Genomic DNA, 17,747 nt, shown 5'->3' with positions numbered 1-17,747 from the left:
GTTTCTGCTTTGTCCTCTCTCAAATAGCTTTGTTATTTCTCTTTTTGCTATCTGCAATATGACTATCAATGTTTAGTCCTGGCCTACAGATGTATTAGAATAAGGTATTATGATACTGAAGGGCCAGTTGTTGTTGTTGTGTGCCTTCACGTCATTTCTGGCTTTTGGCGGTGAACCACTGGGTTTTCTTGGCAGAATTTGTTCAGAGGGGGTTTCCCCTTTGCCTTCCTCTGAGGTTGAGACAATGTGCCTTGCCCATGGTCACCTAGTGGGTTTCCAGGACCAACTGGTCTTCCAATGTCTTAGTCCACCACTCAAATCACTATACCATACTAGCCAGAGTTCTCCATAATATCTCAGACTGCAGTTTGTGGCTGCGTGGGAGAGTCACGTTTTGAATTATCTGTTATATTAATTAATTAATTGAATGCTGCTGCAAGTAGAACACTGTACACCAAAGGAGAAAGTCTAGGGTACTTCAAGGTGGATGTTACTAGATAATTTTTAATTTGTTTTGGTTTTGCATAGGGATACATTCAAAAATGTGATCTCCTCCTTGTAATCTGCAATGGTACAGTCCAATCTACTGCCTCATCCCGAACTCTTTTTGCAGCACATGTAGACAACTCCTGAAATCTCCAAGAAATGAGATTATATAACATCCCTAAGAAATTTATGCCATTGCTGAGCTATTCAGCATGTTATGATTGCTGCTGAATAACCAATCATGCCCTGATGTGTCTCACAGCAAGCATACAAAATGTGGTAGTTAAATAATGACGTTTTAAATACCTATATCCCCAAAAATATGTGCAAAAATATTTAGAATGCCATTAATACATTGCAGGTATTCCCCATAACATTAGTAACATATTGCACTGTCCTAAGAATCAGTACTTTTTAAAATTCCAGAAGTATACTAAGCATAGAAACTGGTAAAATGTAGAAGATTCTCTGGACAATCTCAGGTAATATTCATTCTAATGTTTTATACCTATATCTGTCTGATGCCCAGAAATAGGATGCCTATCCATCCTTTTAAAAATATGATGCAGGGAATCTTCATACAAACACACAAACTTTTGTTACAGCAGCTTCATTCAGGACTGACTCCCCACTGCACATACTCCTTGGAAACATTACTTTCAGGACTACAAAACCCAGAATCTCACACTACAAAGCCAATGACAGAGAGATTCTGCTCACTGTTGTCCAAAATAGAACTTCTCAAAGCTCTGACACTGGCTGACATTTCTCTAGGTTTACAATAAAGACACAAAAATCCCATTCTTCAGGGCAGGTTCTATTGCTGACAGTTTTCTCCAGGAACTCTATGGAACAGTAGCCCTGTAAAACATCAAAAGACCACCCAATCCAACTTTCATCCTAACTCAGAAAGAACTATAACTATAATCTTCTCCAGAATCCATGAAACTGAGATTTCTCTTCTCCATAATAAAAAGAGTATTTTTGGTCCTAGAAGCTGCTAGCAAAAGAAAGGGCTCTAAACAATTTAAATGAGACAAGTCTTAAAATGAAGGAGAAAAGAAAAAAATAAAATGCAAAATATCAGTCACGCTTTTCCCGTTCCCATCTGTATTTTTGACAAATACAAACACTCACATCACATATGTTATTATCTGCCATGAAAGGCCTATGTGCAACCTCAGAGTGCAAATCCAGACATTTAGCTCCCCACATAGACAGGTGTGCAAATTCTCTATGCTTCAAGCAGGATGTGGCCAAGTACATGGCTTTGTCAAAAAGCATGTTAGCTGCATCTACTGAAAAAGTACCTATGAGCCTACCATGCCCTGATTTGTACTGTTAGAACCAACTCTGATATGGTGAATGAACAGAACTTACGTAACAGTTGGCTTACCTAGTTACTACTGATTGGACAGATCTACTCTGGCTGGGCCTAACAATATGGTTTAGACTGGAGTGTATTAGTGTATACTTATGCCTATCCAATGCCTGATAGTGAAGACTCTGACGTTTGCTGGGTAAAATCAACAAGCAGATAAGAAACAAGGCCAATTCTTTTACAACCTTTTATAACCCTGGGGAAACAGTTCAAATTCCTATGGGGCCCGGCTTTACATTTTTAGACCACCTGGCTTATACTTTTTTAAAAACATCTGTGTAGAAACCACACCATATTCTACTTGTGCCAGATCACACATATGTATGTGGCATGGAGAAACATTCTCACATCAGTGGGTTGCAGTTAAAGGCCCAAGTCAGATATCACGATATAGCCTCCACAATGTCATTTAAAAAAACAAACTCCAAGATTTCTTCCAGAAACGGTCTATGCAACAATCTGAAGTCAAGCAAGTGGCTCGATGACCAATCTGGATGGGAAACCACTGGGAATCTGTGTAAAGGTTGGGTATACTTATATGTTTACAGTATTTTTAAAAACATAATTCCAGAGGCTTATCTCTTGGGAAACTAGTTTTATGAATGCCCAGCAAACACACATCCTCCACAGTATTTTCTGCCCAATGATTATGGGAAAGAAGAAAAGCAATTCCTGGAATGAATTATTCTCAAGTGTTGACCTAACAATGCTGAGCTCATTGGCAGATCCATAGCTTAATTTCACATTCATGTGAGTCATAAACTGTATGAAGTGGGATCAAGCTGGGATGAACTGTGATGCTAAGTACTCTATAGAGCAGAGCTCAGCCAAACTGAAGACCATGCTGTGGTTTTAAAAACCTCAGATTTCCTAATGTGTTTTCATCGTCCTTACCACACTGGGCTTGCTTCAAATGCACCTCAACTCTGAAAATGCAGTTTATTCCCCTGCTGTTAAGACAGTTGGAAGGAAATTTGGAAGGAGATAGACTCTCACCCCATTCAGCAAACACAAGACATGTACAAAAATGTGCATGTTGGCTAAGATCATGTTTGTACACATATGCCAGCACATGTAAAAATATGGCTTATTGACAAGGGTGAGGTGTGGGAAAAAATAAGGTTCAGCATATGATTCCCATGCCCATTCACATAACACTGAGATCTTTTTAAACAATTACAAGTTTAAAGCCCCTACTTACTTGTTTCCCTATCATTATTATTCCTGTTATATGAGGAAATGTCAGAAGACACATGGAACAGATTCTATCTAATCTATAGATCTATTCCAACTAAAGGAATGCAATGCAATCTTTAGTGATGGTGAAATGGTCAAACCACTTTCATATTTAACTAGAACCCCCCCTCCAAAAAAACCCCCATAAATCACCCCCTTCAATCATTTTGCTACCTAAATTTCAAAAGTGGTCTCCCAGTCCCAAATTCTGTTTGTTAGGCTCTCCTATTTAAATCTTCTGCACTTTGTATTCAGTGTAATAGGCTAACAAAGCAGAAGATGGTTTTAGGGGTGGACAGTAACATCAAAACTAAAGCTGGAGTGGAGCACCTGAGTGCTGCTGCTGTTTGTTTAAATAAAGGTTCTGGGCCTCAAGTTGGTTTAGAAATCTTTCAGTACACAGAGAGGTTGATTGTGATTCTTCACTCAAGGGGGGAAGCATTTTCCCATGATCAGTGCATACAGTCTGTTACATATTCAGTGGCTGAGCCTTAGCATTTCAAAATGTTATAGAACTGAAGCCTGGTTCAAATTAACTCCTCCCTCAGAGACTTACAATTAATTTCAAGTGGCCAATATGAACCCGGACAGCTCTGCATATAAACATACTGAAAATTTCTAATGTTCTTCATTTAGGCATGAATTCTGCACAAACACTATATACTTCTAAGTGGGATAGGCACCTAGTATCCATTCTGTCCTGCCCTAAGGCACATAAAGCCAGATTCTATGGAACAAGGAGTCCCACTGCTGAGGCTCAAATGCCACTCTAGACTACTCAGGAACACTTTGATGTCCTAAACATGTCAGCCATGCTGTCAGTTGCAGACCAAACCTCAAACCTTGCCTACAGTTAAAAATGGTTATTTGAAAGCCCCCTTTTTAAAGATCTCTAAAACACTCACCGGCCACAGGTATGGCATGGATTTGTGCCCGCGACAGGAGTTCCAACGATGGCTCACGCCCAGAAACTCCATCTGAAGAGAAACACGATTCAGTTTCATAAATTGTCTGCAACATCTTTGGCAGTCCCCACACCGAGGATACAAGAACCATGCCAAGGAGCGGTTGCACACTGCTGTTATTCCACTTCAGTTTCCTTTATGACAATCCGTTGCACAATCAAAGGCTTGGGGGGGTGTTTTTTCTTAGGCTAGACTGCCATTTCAAGTCATCCAGCATCCCCCTCTTAAGACTAGTCACAGACACATGCACACATCTGTCCTCCTTGTGGCAGACTGAAAGTTAATTTGTTTCACAGCAATAGCGGTAGGGAGGTGGTGGCAGTAAGGAAACTTCCTCCAAAAATAAATCAGAGCCAGCAGGCAAGAAAAATAAAATGTGCTTTCCGATGAAAAAAAAATTCCTCACAGAGGGAAGAAGTGGAAGGGAGACAACTGTTTTCTCAACTCCAAAGCAATGGGACAGAAGAATCTCAAGATGCAACAAGAAGCAAAGGGGAAAAAAGAAGGGAAGGGAAGGGATGGGGAAGGTTTACATTTCAGGTGCGGTTTGATTCACTCCAGAGAAAGATAGATTTTCTAACGTTTCCTCAAGACATTACAGAGGGTTCTTAAAAAAAATATGTAACATCCAGAATCTAGCCTGCAAGAGAGGTGTCTAACAAAAGGAAAGCGGCAGCTCCCTGTCAAGCTGATGAAGGCTCCTCTTCCATGAGACGGCTCCCTTCATGCGATTGTTTCCCATCCCTGCCACCAAGCGAGATGGCTTCTGCCGGGGGTGACCTGAAATAGAACGTTGTCAGGGAGGAGCCAGCTATAAATAAACCCAGCTGAGCTGCTGGGAGCTGGGATGGTTCAGGCAAAAGGAGCTGCCTGCCTATCAGAAGCTGCTTTTCAACCACTGGGGTCAGTGGAAAAGATCCCCTGGGGAAAGGCAGAGCCAACAGCCAAATCGAGAAGGAAGGCGAGTCAAGAACAAAAGGGGCTGGAATGGCTGCTTCTGTGTTGTGGATGCCAATGTCCGCCTACAGGCTCAGGCTGGCTGATTTGTTAAAACCCAGCGATTCTGAATGAAATGTTCATTAAGGAGGGGATTCAAATAGCAACAGCAACACACCACCATTGAAGGCAGTAAATCCTAAATCCACATTTGGCAGCATGGAAGCTACGTAGATAGGACATTCTGCTTTTGAAATAAAAAGGAGGAAGGCAAAAAGAGGAGGAAACAAAGGGAATGGAGCAGCACCCTGCCACAAACCCAAATGCCAACTCTGTCCCCACTTCTACCCTGGAGCAATATTACAAGGGCCAATAACACCATCCATAACATCAGGGGTACGTTTCCCCCAATGTGATATACGACAGCCTGTGCCAACTCTGAGGATGGCAATGGCAAATCCCCTCTGAAGAAACTTGCCAAGAAAACCCAATGATAGGTATGCCTTAGGGTCGCCATAAGTCAGAAATGACTTGAAGGCATACAACAACAATGCCCATCTACACTTTAAATTGGACAAACAGGACAGTCTCTACACAAAAGCATAAATGGATACAAATCTGACATTAAAAATTGCAATACCCAAAAACCAGTTTGAGAACATTTCAGCCTTCCTGGACACAAAGTAGGGGATTTTACGACTGCAGTCTTTGAATAAATAAATTACAAAAGGAATATTAAAAAAATAAATAATGAATTATATTTACAAATTCCAACCCATCAACAGAGGTACGAACGACGACAATGGCTTCATGGCACACTGCATGTGTTAGTACAAGAGTCCTCATTAGTGTAACGAAAGCAATCTTCTTACCCAAGGAATTGACTTTGGGCAAGGAAATTTATTGGTTTTACATATCAATACTAACTGAGCACTGTAAACATATAAAAAATTCTCTATCATCTTATGCAGCTCTTCGAAAATTTAGAGCAAGGGTCATGATTTGCATCCTTCTGGATCCTTATTACGTTCCATGCCACTCCTACAACTGTGTATATCTGCTTTATACCTGAGCATTTTTGATCCCTCTGTAAGCATGCAAATAAGTGGGTTTATATCACAAAAACTCATAATTTTTTTGAAAAAACCCAGTAAGTCTTAAAGGTGTTGCTACATTCCTCCCCCCCTTCTCCCTACCTTCCTCCTTTTTATGCTGCAAGAGACTAACACAGCTACTTCTTTGAAAATTGCTTTTGAAAATGCACTAAGGCAACATTATGCCCATCACAAAAACACCAACTTTTTGTATTGTGGATAAATTATATGTACTGAGTATATTGGCACATCAAAGGAAAGCGTATCCTGACAGTCACTGAAACTTTTTCTCAGACTCACATCTCAGGTACTGATGTTTCATCCTGACTCGCTCATACTTTGGCAGGTCATCCGTGATTTCTTCAGTTTGATAACAAAACTAGTGAGCTATATTGTGAGTAAAGTGGTGTCAATGGGGTACTTCATTTATCAAATGCTTTCTGTATTCTTAGATTCCGTCCAGTATGCCTTTTAATGCAAACCCTATACCAGTGCATCTCTTATGGTACAATCCCATCTGTTTACTGAGACTTAATACTCATTTGGTATGATGAAGTTTGCATTTTGTATGATGGGAAACAGGAGCAAAACTGCAGCCTTACAGTATATTCCTACGTACACTTACCTAAGAACAAGCCTCAATGAACATAATGGAACTTACTTCTTGAATAACCTGCACTGTTAATATTTCAGCTTTATTCCAACTCTTCTTCTCAATTCAAGGATCCCTGTTAGAACATTGTCACATCCTCTTCAGCATGGTGAGTTTAAGCAAGACTCGTTGGTCCTCCAATTAGTACAACCAGGCTTCTACTTACTTTCTCATCTCAATGTCAAACCCGCTCTCCAATGCACAAGGAAGCTCCACTAAGAAATCAACACACTAGGATTTACTTCCTACAGAAACATGGCCCCAGCTACTTTAGGACAGAGATGAGAACAATGTGGCCCTCCAGATATTGCTGTAATGCAAATCCCTTCACCTCTAATCATTGACTGCTGGTAATTATAGGCCATCAGTATCTAGACAGCCACACATCTACCAACTATATTTTATTGTTGTGTGCCTTCAAGCTGTTTCTCGCATATGGTGATCCTAAAGCAAAGCTATAATGGAGATTTCTTGGCAAAATTTGTTCAGAGTGCGTATGCTTTTGTCTTCCTCTGAGACCGAGAGTGTGACTTCCCCAGGGTCACCCAGCGGGTTTCCATGACTGAGCAGAAATTCAAACTCTGGTCTCTATATAGTAGGTCAGTGTTCAAATCACTATACCATGCGAAGTGGCTCCCATCTTATTTTCAGACAGTGCTATTCAAAGTGTTGATCCATAAACCAGTTCTGGTCTGTGGGAGTTTCCAAGAAAGAAGCCAACAGTTGTAGTCACTGGGCACAAATATGGTACCATTACCAGGTGGAAATAATTAGTGGTCCCAGACATCAGATAGCTGAAATGCACTCTTTTAGAGTATAATTGGCCCTTTGTATAGGTGAGGGTTCTGTTCTGGACACCCCAAAGGATACCTAAAATGACAGAACCTCAAGTCCCATTATTCTGTACTGACACAGGATGGGCTCATGACTGCATTGGTGTGACTACATGCGGCACACCATCATTATGGATAATGGGGCAGGGCCATCCGTGGATGCTCCAATGGATGGATGCCTAGCCTGCTGATACAGAGGGATGACTGTATGTTGAAAGAATGAGATTAGGAATCAAGATTCCAAATTAATAATCAAAACTGTTACTAACCATTCCAATATAACACTTCAAGTCAAATCAAAGTAAACAAAACAGTTTAAAAAGTGATAATCATGAAAATGGGTCTCTCTCTATGTGTGTATTGCATGCACATGTTAAGGAGCTAAGGGGAAGGACTGTAGCTCAGTTGTCGAAGATGTGCTGCTTGCAGAAAGTCCCAAATTCAGTTCCTGCCATCTTCCTGGCTGCAGAAAACTCTTGCCTTAAGCCCTTTAGTACTGATTGTCTAAACTGAAAAATTCAGGTGCTTGAGATTAAACCATTGCTGTTCACAAATGATTTCAGATTAATGCTTTTTGTTTGATGTGTTGAATAGTGTTTTCTTATATGGCTGGAACTAGAATTTATCAATATATGCAGGGCTATAGCTTTCCTAGCCTCAGTGTAGATGTTTCTGAGCTAAATGGAGCAATGGTCTGGCTAGTTTAAGGCAAATACCTGCATACCCAATTTCTCTATCATCCACATGCTGCAGTGACAAGTTACTAGATGCATATCACTGTAGCCTTTAGAATATTTCTAGGCAGGTCAAGAGCAAGGCCTGTATTTACCAGCATGTTAATTCAAAACCAAGATGTTTAAAATAGCCTCAGGTTATTTATAGGCCTTTGGCCCACTCTACTCCCTCCTCATGTGCTTTTGGACTTAACGTCAGAGAAGCTATTTATGTAGACATGAGTGGACAGGAGACCATTGGAGCCCTTTCATCCACACATCCTTCTTTGCCTGGCTGGCCTTTCAGATCATGTCAAGGGAGAGGGTCACACAACACAAGGAAAGGAGATATCCCACATGGCTGTCTTCCCTACCCCAAGGCCTTGATTTTCATCACAGGACAGACACACAACACAGGGCTCCCCTTCTTAAAGCATTCCTGCCCAGCCAGAAAGGCACACATACCGGTACATATTTTTTAAAAATTCAATAGACCATGCAAAAAAAAAAAAAAAAAAAAAGGGGGGGGGGATATGCTGGAAACTATTTGATTTGAAAAGGCTGGTATCACTTCATTTTCACTTTCAGGAGAGTATTTCTTCATGGGCAAATGCTCAGTTGTTATTCTTCTGCTGCTAGGATCTAGATATCACCCCTCATGGTGTTGAGCTTGTTGCAGAGATATCACATTTCCCCAATATAACAGAGTGTGTGTGTGTGTGTGTTGTGTCCTGCTTCCACTTCACAGAAAATGCATCTATGGCAACTGCCATGCAATAAGCAGTGGCTTGAGTATAGATATTAACTTGTAGTACTGTAGTACTAAATATCCTAAAAGCACCAGATCCTCTATGATCTTGGAAGTTAAGCAAAGTCAGCCCTGGTCAGTACTTGAATAGGAGACCCCCCAATAAACACTAGGTGCTGTAGGTTGTATTTCAGAGGAAGGAACTGGCAAAACTGAGTACTCCTTGCCAACAAAACTCTATGAAATTCATGGGGTTGCCATGAGTTAACAGTTAACTGGAAGGCACAGGCACACACACACATTGGTAGGAAAGAAGATAAGCCAGAAGGAAACTTGTTCTAAAAGTTAAAAATTCTAAAAATATATTCAGAGGCTAAGCATTTCTTCCATTTCTAAAGAGAAAAAAATACATACACAGTGGTGCACCGACACTAGTTGGAGTGTGGGAATTAATCATGATAGTGTGCATAACCCCTAAAGAGCAGCAGAACAGAACCTGTTCAACTTGTAAAATTCAGGCTAATTGAAGGTATGCCTTAGGTTTTAATCAGAAATGCTAGAATGAAGTAGCAACACTACCCCCACCCCCAAGAAAAGACGTTTCCAGCCTATGTTTCCCCATCTTTGTGCAAAAGGTCCTGAAGTTTCACTTCATCACATTGCATCACTGGTCACAGAAGTGAATGGCTAGGCCACATTTCTCCTGCTATATGAGCATGAAAACATTCCCCACAGAATGTAAGAACATGAACCTTGTTGGACCAGACCAACAACATTCTGCTTCCAAAAGTGAAAAATTCAGATGCCTCTGCCTGGTATAGTAATCATCAGGGTGTAATGGTCAGAATATTGGAGCACTGGAATTCTCTACTTGGCCATGAAGCTCCTAAAATGGCCCTTGGGCCAATCACTATCTCTTATCCTAATCTAGCTCATGGAGGCTCCATTAAGTTAAAAAAAGAGGAGGAAGATCATATATGCCACCTTAGGCTCTTTGGGGGAAGAGTAGGATATAAACAGAACAAATAAATAAGACTGCAAGTTGGAACTGATATTTGTCCCCAGCACCTGGTATTATGCCCCTGAATATGATGTTCTCTTTTACATTATAACATCATGGAAAGAGCCAATCAATGCTGGATTTATGGTAGTTTGAGTATAGCACCAAGAGACAAATGCAGACTCATAAGGTTGGAAGTGACCAGAAGGACCATCTAATTCAACCTCCTGCCATGCAGGAATATACAATTAGGAGATGTCCATCAAACCTCTATTTAAGGACCTCCAAAGAAGAAGTGTCCATTACTTTCCAAGGCAGTCTATTCCACTACTGAATAGCTGTCACCACAAAAAAATTCCTCCTAATGTCTAGGTGCAATTTCTTGTCTTTAACTTGAATCCACTGTTTCATGAACCAGTCTCTGGAGTAAGAGAAAGCAAGCCTCCTCCATCTTCTATTTTAATCACTTCAGATATTTAAAGATGGATATATGTCACATTTTATCATGTGGATAATCTGTTCAAGAGGACCAAGCTGTTTTGCATAACATCCAGAATCCTTCACTTTTGCTTCTCAGTACACAAGAGGATTTTTGTTCTGCATTAGGTTCACAGATCTAGAGGATACAGTATTTTTATGTGTTCTGTTTGATTCAGTAATAAGATTATGAATTCTTCATTAATTACTGACTTATTCCAATGCTACCACAACAAATATCTCAATACAAGCACTTTAAATAGGAAATAATAATGGGGATGATGGAAAAGGAAATGGAAAAGTCATTCCATAAACAGAGGTCTGTGGTTTAAAATCTTACTTTCCCCTTGGAAAATACGTAATAGTGTGGTTTTTATATTCTTTGGAGAAGAAATTTTGCTTGCTTGCTTTTTTCAAAGTTCCAACATATCTGATGATATATTTCTTCTTCCGCTAAGTTGTACTGATCTTTAGTCAGAACACATATCGGATACTATTCAACACACAATGCTAAACATGGCTCTATAGGGCTGCTATTTCCTAAATAATGTGCAGTTACGTTTTGTACCTAAATGATTTAACCTTTAACCACCCCACTATGCAAACCAATATATTACAATTCTCTGTGCTCGGAAGAATTATTTTCGGAATGAAAACTCCTATAACCTCCCAATGAATACTGCTGGGGGACTTTGGGAGTTGCAATTAAAACATTTTCCAATCCCTGAGCATTCTATAGATGGTTTCCTCCAGAATGGCCAACCAAATTCCTCTGGAAAACACATGAGAGACTCTTTTCTGCTACTATTCCTATTAACTGATATTCAATAGCTTACTGCCTTTCAAAAGCCAAGACAGAGGATCTACCATGACAAAAAGTCACTGGCAGACCTCTTTTCCATGGATCTAAGTAACACCCTTTGAAGCCTAACTTTGTGGTTATCATCACACTTTGCTGCCTCACACCTCCCATCAATTATTGAAGCATTGTGCAAAAAAAGTACTTTCTCCTGAATCTACTACTCATTTGTTTTATGGAATGACATCATATTTTAGTAATAGAAGAAGAACCACTTCTTCCATATTAAACATAATTTTAATCATTGATTCACTTATACAATAGAAACTTTCAAATAAAAATAGATGCAAGACCACCAATAACTTACATGGCCCATGGCAAGTCCATGCTGCAAATTCAAACATGAGACTGCCAAGCAAAAAACAACACTAAATCAACTGAAAATAAAGATAGTTTTGAAAACTTTGTTTTAGATTATATTTCCCAGAATCCCCAGCCAGCTTTGGATGCTGGGAATTGGCAGTCCAAAAAGTAAGTTCTGCAACTGTGTGTGTGTGTGGGAGGGATAACCATCAACAAGCAACAATGTTATTCAGCCACTTCTATCCCCAAGACACTGATATAAAGTTTGAAAGCCAGAGGAACAGCAAAACCACACTCATCTTGTCTAATAGCTAGCAAGGCTGCATGAAGAACTGGAAAGCTAGTTCACACCCTTCTTCTGAACTGAAATGCTCAGCATCTCTAAAATTCTGCTGTGGTCAGTAACACAGTGGATAGCTTTTCAATAAAAAATAGAAACACCAAATTCTAATGCAGGCCTGCACAACATACGGCCCAGGGGCCACAGGCAGCCTGGCAAAGGATTTTGGGTGGCCCGTGTGGATGTGGAACAACTTCAAGGCTCCTCCACTGCTCAGCCTTCCTCTGAGGTGAGGACTGGCAGGAGGAGGAGGAAGGGTGAATGCTCATCCCAGAAGGCACCTCCACCACTGGGCTTTCTTCCAAAGAGAGGGCCAGGTGGTGGCGAAAAGACAGGTGGATGCTCACCCCTGAAGGCTTTGCCACTGCTGGACTTTACTCCATGGAGAAGGCTGGGCAGTGGATGAGGAATGGGGGTCCTGCAAGGCCCCTCCACCACTCAGTTTTCTCACTTTGTATGTACTCATGCATTTATATAATGTGCTGGAATATAATGTTTATATGATATGCTGGAATATAAATGTTTCTAACTGGATGTAAGGTAATATTTGTAAACATTTTATTATTTTATGATGGCTGTATGCCATAATAAATTCACTCATTCATTCAGTTTTCTCCCAAGAAGAGGAGAAGAATAGAATTACTATAAATAAATAAATAAATAAGTAAGTAAGTAAGTAAGTAAGTAAGTGGCCTGAAGTAAAACGTCTTTACTTATTTGAAGTTCGGCCCCTAACTACTGCCAAGTTGTGCAGGTCTGTTCTAATGCATGATTCTGACAGATAATATCATTATTTCTCCTCAGTTTTTCCTCATATAAAAGTGATACAGATAGTCAAATAGATATAGCCTGTTCAAACATATCATGCTGAGAAAGAAAAAAGCAGAGGCAACAGATGAAGCAAGCTTTCTATTGGCACTCAATGACAAGAAAAGGGACACTCAGGGGCAAATTTGGAGGTGTCATTCAGTGAAACAACCCAATGCTAGCTCCAGGTCTTCGTGACTTATTACCTGCTGCTGTTGTTCCATCTTCTCAGTGTTGGGACTTATAACTTCTATCAGCCCTAGACACCACATTCTATGGTGAGGGATTACATAAGTTGCATTCTGCAAACTTTTAGAGAGCCACAGTTGCTCATCCCTACTGTAAATACTCCCATGTTCATGTTTATCACCTGCTGAACAAGGGGAATTGTTAGCCTCCCATTCAGTTCTGCAAAAGGGACAGGGCAGACCCTCTTATCCACCCTATATCTAGAAAAGTTCAGTGAGTGATAGCGAATACATTGTCTCACCTGGTTTTTGAACCTCCCATTCTTGTTCACTGGGCAAGTAAATAGTATAACTACAGAGCTGAAGCTTTTGATGGCTGTTTGCATTTAAAGGGGCCCATTTACACTAGACATTTATAGCTATGTGATTCCACTTTAATTGCTTTGACTGCATCCTGTGGAATCCCATGGTTTGTGGTTTGTAGAATTCTAAATTTGCTGCTGTATGTTTTCAAGTCATTTCTGACTTAAGGTGATCCTAAGGTGAAACTATCATGGGGTTTTCTTGGCAATATTTGTTCACAGGAGGTTTGCCATTGCCTTCCTCTGAGGCTGAGAGTATGTGACTTGTGCAAGGTCACCCAGTGGATTTCACGGCAGAACTGGGAATTGAACTCTGGTCTCCACAGTTGTAGTCCAACAATCAAACCACTCTGCCATACCTAAATATCTATCCCTAAACTGCAAATCCCAGGATTTCATGGGATGGAGCCATGGCAGTTAACGTGGAATAGAAGTGCTATAATTCTCTAGTATGAAAGGGGCCAAGAACTCTAATACCAAGTGCCCTTCTTTCTGTCTTGTGGGACACTGTTCTTGTGGAGCTAAGTGCTGATATTCCATGCCCCTTTACTCATTCTCCATTACCATGTCAAAGACCTACTCTACCATCTTCCCAGAACTGTTTTAAATCTTTGTATTGTTCACTTTCTGACCATATAATCTGCTGCCTGTTTGATGCATTAGGAGCTGAGACATTTAGTTGTTGTTTTTTTAAAGACACCCCAAAACCAGGGCTACTGCAGTGAAAATGCAAACAATATAATAATACCTGTTTTGTATAAAACAAGCTGGCTCCTGCTGTCCAATGTTCCAACCAGTAAGTCGAACTCACTGTTATATTTCCAGCAGGGCAGTAAAAATAACACTTTTGTGACAGTTTATAGATGAATACATCTATTATAGCATAAGCTGGCACAGGTGGTCACACAAGAAGGTAAAACCCATGTACTGAGCGATGGAAACAAATTAATTAATTGAAGCCAAAAGGCTAAGCAATGCTTGAGACAACAGAATGTTGGTCATCTTACTGAATGGTGCACAATAAATCCAAAAAGTGTATTTACTGTGCATCTCCAGCTGCTGTTAGACTGCAACTCCCACATTCCACAACAAACACAGCCAATCAGAGCGATTAGAAATGTGGTCTGACAAAATCTGGAGGGAATGCAAGATCCGATAATGAAAGGGCCATCGTCTCCATGATTTTGTGGATTTCTGGGGGCTTCCAGGAAATATCTGAGTAGTTACAACAGAAAGCAGGATGGCGGATAAGATGGACTTCTAATGTGCTCCAGCAGGGCTCTGCTTATATTCTTATTATCTGACAGTGTAGAACAATGACACATTACTACTGTCTCTTGTATGGGGTGTGCTTTTGGCTTCGCTTTGTAAGAATGTTTCTCTCTTCTATATTCATGATGTATAGGTAGGAAGCTGTGCTGAGCAACAGGAACTCAAGAGAAGGGTTAGGAGAAAAGTACAGAGGTAAAGGACTGCAGGAAAGGAAAACTGAGGAGACAAGTGAACCCCACAACTCTCTTGGTGACTTACCCTTGACATCCAAATTTGATTAGCACCACCTAGTGGCCCCTCTCAGCCACTCTTACTTAATTCAGTACAGTACATGAAACAATATTTCTTCTTCCCCCATTTCACAGGCTTTATAAGACAACTAAACGTCATCCATATTTTCTTTGGAACAGTCCTGTGCAGAAGGTTAGGCAGAAAGATAGATGGTTACTTACTTAACTGGCAACCTTTTGCATTCTGATTTGACCCCTCCTCAGTTACACTCACTGACCCACATGTAGTCTTAATATATTCACTAAATAAAACACAAAGGAAGCAAAATCTCTCCTGTTAAAGCTCATTCCACTAAAACTAATCCTAATCTACATGGTTCTACGGGTCTTTCTCTGTTGTTGCTGGCTAAAAATAATCAAAGTTAATTAGCTGTTCCTATTAGGGGATTTTGATGATCAACTTTTGGACAGCAACCACCTCTGCTAATAGATGGGAGGGAGAAAAAACACATTTGAATCATCATCAAACATTGCTTTCCAAGTAATAACTGATACTTGAGGAAGAAGATCGAATCATTAACTTGACTAGCCAAGTCTGGGGATCATATATCTTAACAAATGGAAATTAAAAAGCCCCCATCAGGATTGACTAGTGGACCCTTTACAAGAAGAATGGCAAATCTACTCAGTTTTATGGCTGCTCCTCTGGCAGCTTATCCAGGCTCTACCAGAGCTCTTCCCGTGCTAAATCTCTATTGGGAACTGGGTCTGCTACCAGGATGATTCCCATAAACAGCTGCCCACCAGTAAATAAGGTGCTAGTTTTTACATTCTCAGAGAACTCTGTATGTATGCAAAGGTTTATGAATGAAATGACAGTTGACCCTCTATAGCCATGGATTTTTTATACATGGATTTAACCATCCACAGCTTGAAAATATTGGAAAATAATATAAATTCCAAAAGCAAACCTTGATTTTGCCACTTATATAAGGGGCACATTTTAAGATGCCACTGTATATAATTGGACTTGAGCATCCACTGATTTTGGTATCCATGGGGAGTCTTGGAACCAAATCCCAGCATATACCAAGGGCCCACTGTACCTTTTTAAGAATACTTTTGAAGTTCACAGAATGTTGATGGCGGATAAGCCTTGAGAGAGATACTGGGGATGACTAAAGAAAGCAGAAGTCAGTCAGACTGCATGAGTGTATCAGATGTGTTTGAAAGCCACTGAAACATAGGAAGTCAGCATAGCCACATTCACACATCACAGTAAGCCTCCAATCTTGATTACTAAGCCACAAGCACCACAGTGATACATACATAGATGCATAAGCAATGCACTGATGCATTAAGGCTTGGAGGTGTAAATAATAGTTTTAATAATAGTTTTAAAAAGCTTCCTCATCAGAGGCTTTGTCAAACAAGGTATGCCTGAAGTGCTATTATACATATTTGGGGCTGGCAAAGAAGTAGGCAGCAACATGACACAAATGTACAGATTGGCTCATTCATACATATGTGTAACAATAAGCAAACTGAATGATTTTAGATGACATCTGCTGACAAGCTTCTTCTATTTCTCATTCGGGCCTACTCAGTTTCACTAATACTGGGCCTTGACACTGCATACTAGCTGCATAATATACCAAGTTTTATATTAGTATACATTACATTAGAATATATTAAAGTTTTCATGGAAGGTGTATTCTCTTTTGCATAAAAAGCCAGTAAGAGTGGTGATGCTGTGTGGCACTTAATTCTGAAATCCACATGGCTTATCCTTCAAAATGGTACTAACAGGAAAATGGATTACTTAAGTCTTCAGCAAAATGTAGAATCAATTTTTACAGGGTAGAGGGAGAACACCAAGCATCGTAGGTAGCAGTCAGCATGAAAGCTTCATGGGGCAATGGTTAACTTCTGAAAAGATGATGACGCAAACTATGTGCATCTGAACAGACACCTTTTGACATGGAAGCCCTGTCCCCTAATCATAGCTGTGTAATCATGGGTTGTGCATTAAAAGAAAACAGGGAGCTATCTCATATCAGGTCAGATTATTTTGTTTATTTAACCCAGTACTGTCTATTCTTGCTCATAGCAACTCTCCATGCACTTCTGGCTGCAAAGGGCTTTTCCCAGCTCCTACTGCTTGATACTTTTATCTGTACATGCCAAGAACCAACTTGCTGCACATAAAGTATGTCCTCCACTACTGACCTTTTTTTAAAAAGAGAAATCTAATCTGTACCTTAAATGTTGAAGATCAGAAGCCATGAGCTGGAAATACCCAGCTCAAACCTTGGCTCAACTGTGAATGTCCTCTTATCTCTTAGGGCCTCTCCTTTGCCCTAGTCTGTAATATAGAGATAAGAATAATACTAAACTTCCTTATAGGATTATTAAGATTATTAACATAGGCAAAACATTATCAGCACAGGAAAAGTGCTGCAGAAATATTCAAGTACATTACAATGCTACTACTCTCACATGTTTCTGGTGGACCCTTCATGGTGTCAATTAAGCCCTGCCATTGATAAAGATCCAGGATACACTAGCAGGCTCCTTCTGCCAATGGGAAAACGGATCCTGCCACTTTTAAATAGGTATACTGGAAGATGAGCAATGTTACCCTGTTCACAGCCACGGCTGCTTTTCAACAACAGGAGGCAAGCACAACATGTTAAATGCCAGAAAAAATGTCAGTGTCAGGTATCCCTTTGTTTGCTGTATAAAAGGAAACTTCAATGGACAGAACAGTGGAAGAAAAAAAGGGAAGACAAGCATCCTCACTTCACCTGAATACACCTATATTTGCCAGTTAAATCCACAGTGCTCTGTGGACACAAAAGCAAT

At 40.3% G+C, this 17,747-nt stretch overlaps 1 protein-coding gene across 7 annotated transcripts in view; it reads right to left on the bottom strand.

The window, feature by feature from the left end:
- Positions 1 to 17,747, bottom strand: part of HDAC5 (histone deacetylase 5) — a 131,800-nt gene that overhangs the window by 93,938 nt on the left and 20,115 nt on the right. For 3 of the 7 annotated variants that reach the window (XM_089531630.1, XM_089531631.1, XM_089531632.1), the window contains one exon: positions 4,009 to 4,080. The exons of 1 other annotated variant lie outside the window; for it this stretch is intronic. In XM_089531630.1, the coding sequence (XP_089387756.1) occupies positions 4,009 to 4,080 (72 nt within the window). Of the gene's footprint in view, positions 1 to 4,008; positions 4,843 to 17,747 lie in introns of those variants that run through there. 3 more of the 7 variants (XM_089531628.1, XM_089531629.1, XM_089531636.1) reach the window with 2 other exon arrangements.

Source organism: Sceloporus occidentalis, unplaced genomic scaffold (genome assembly GCF_023333645.1).
Source record: "Sceloporus occidentalis isolate IW3139 unplaced genomic scaffold, rSceOcc1.0.p SCAF_7, whole genome shotgun sequence".
NCBI lineage: Eukaryota > Metazoa > Chordata > Lepidosauria > Squamata > Phrynosomatidae > Sceloporus > Sceloporus occidentalis.
The sequence above is the reverse complement of the archived record's forward strand: the minus strand, read 5'-3'. Positions and strand labels throughout refer to the sequence as shown.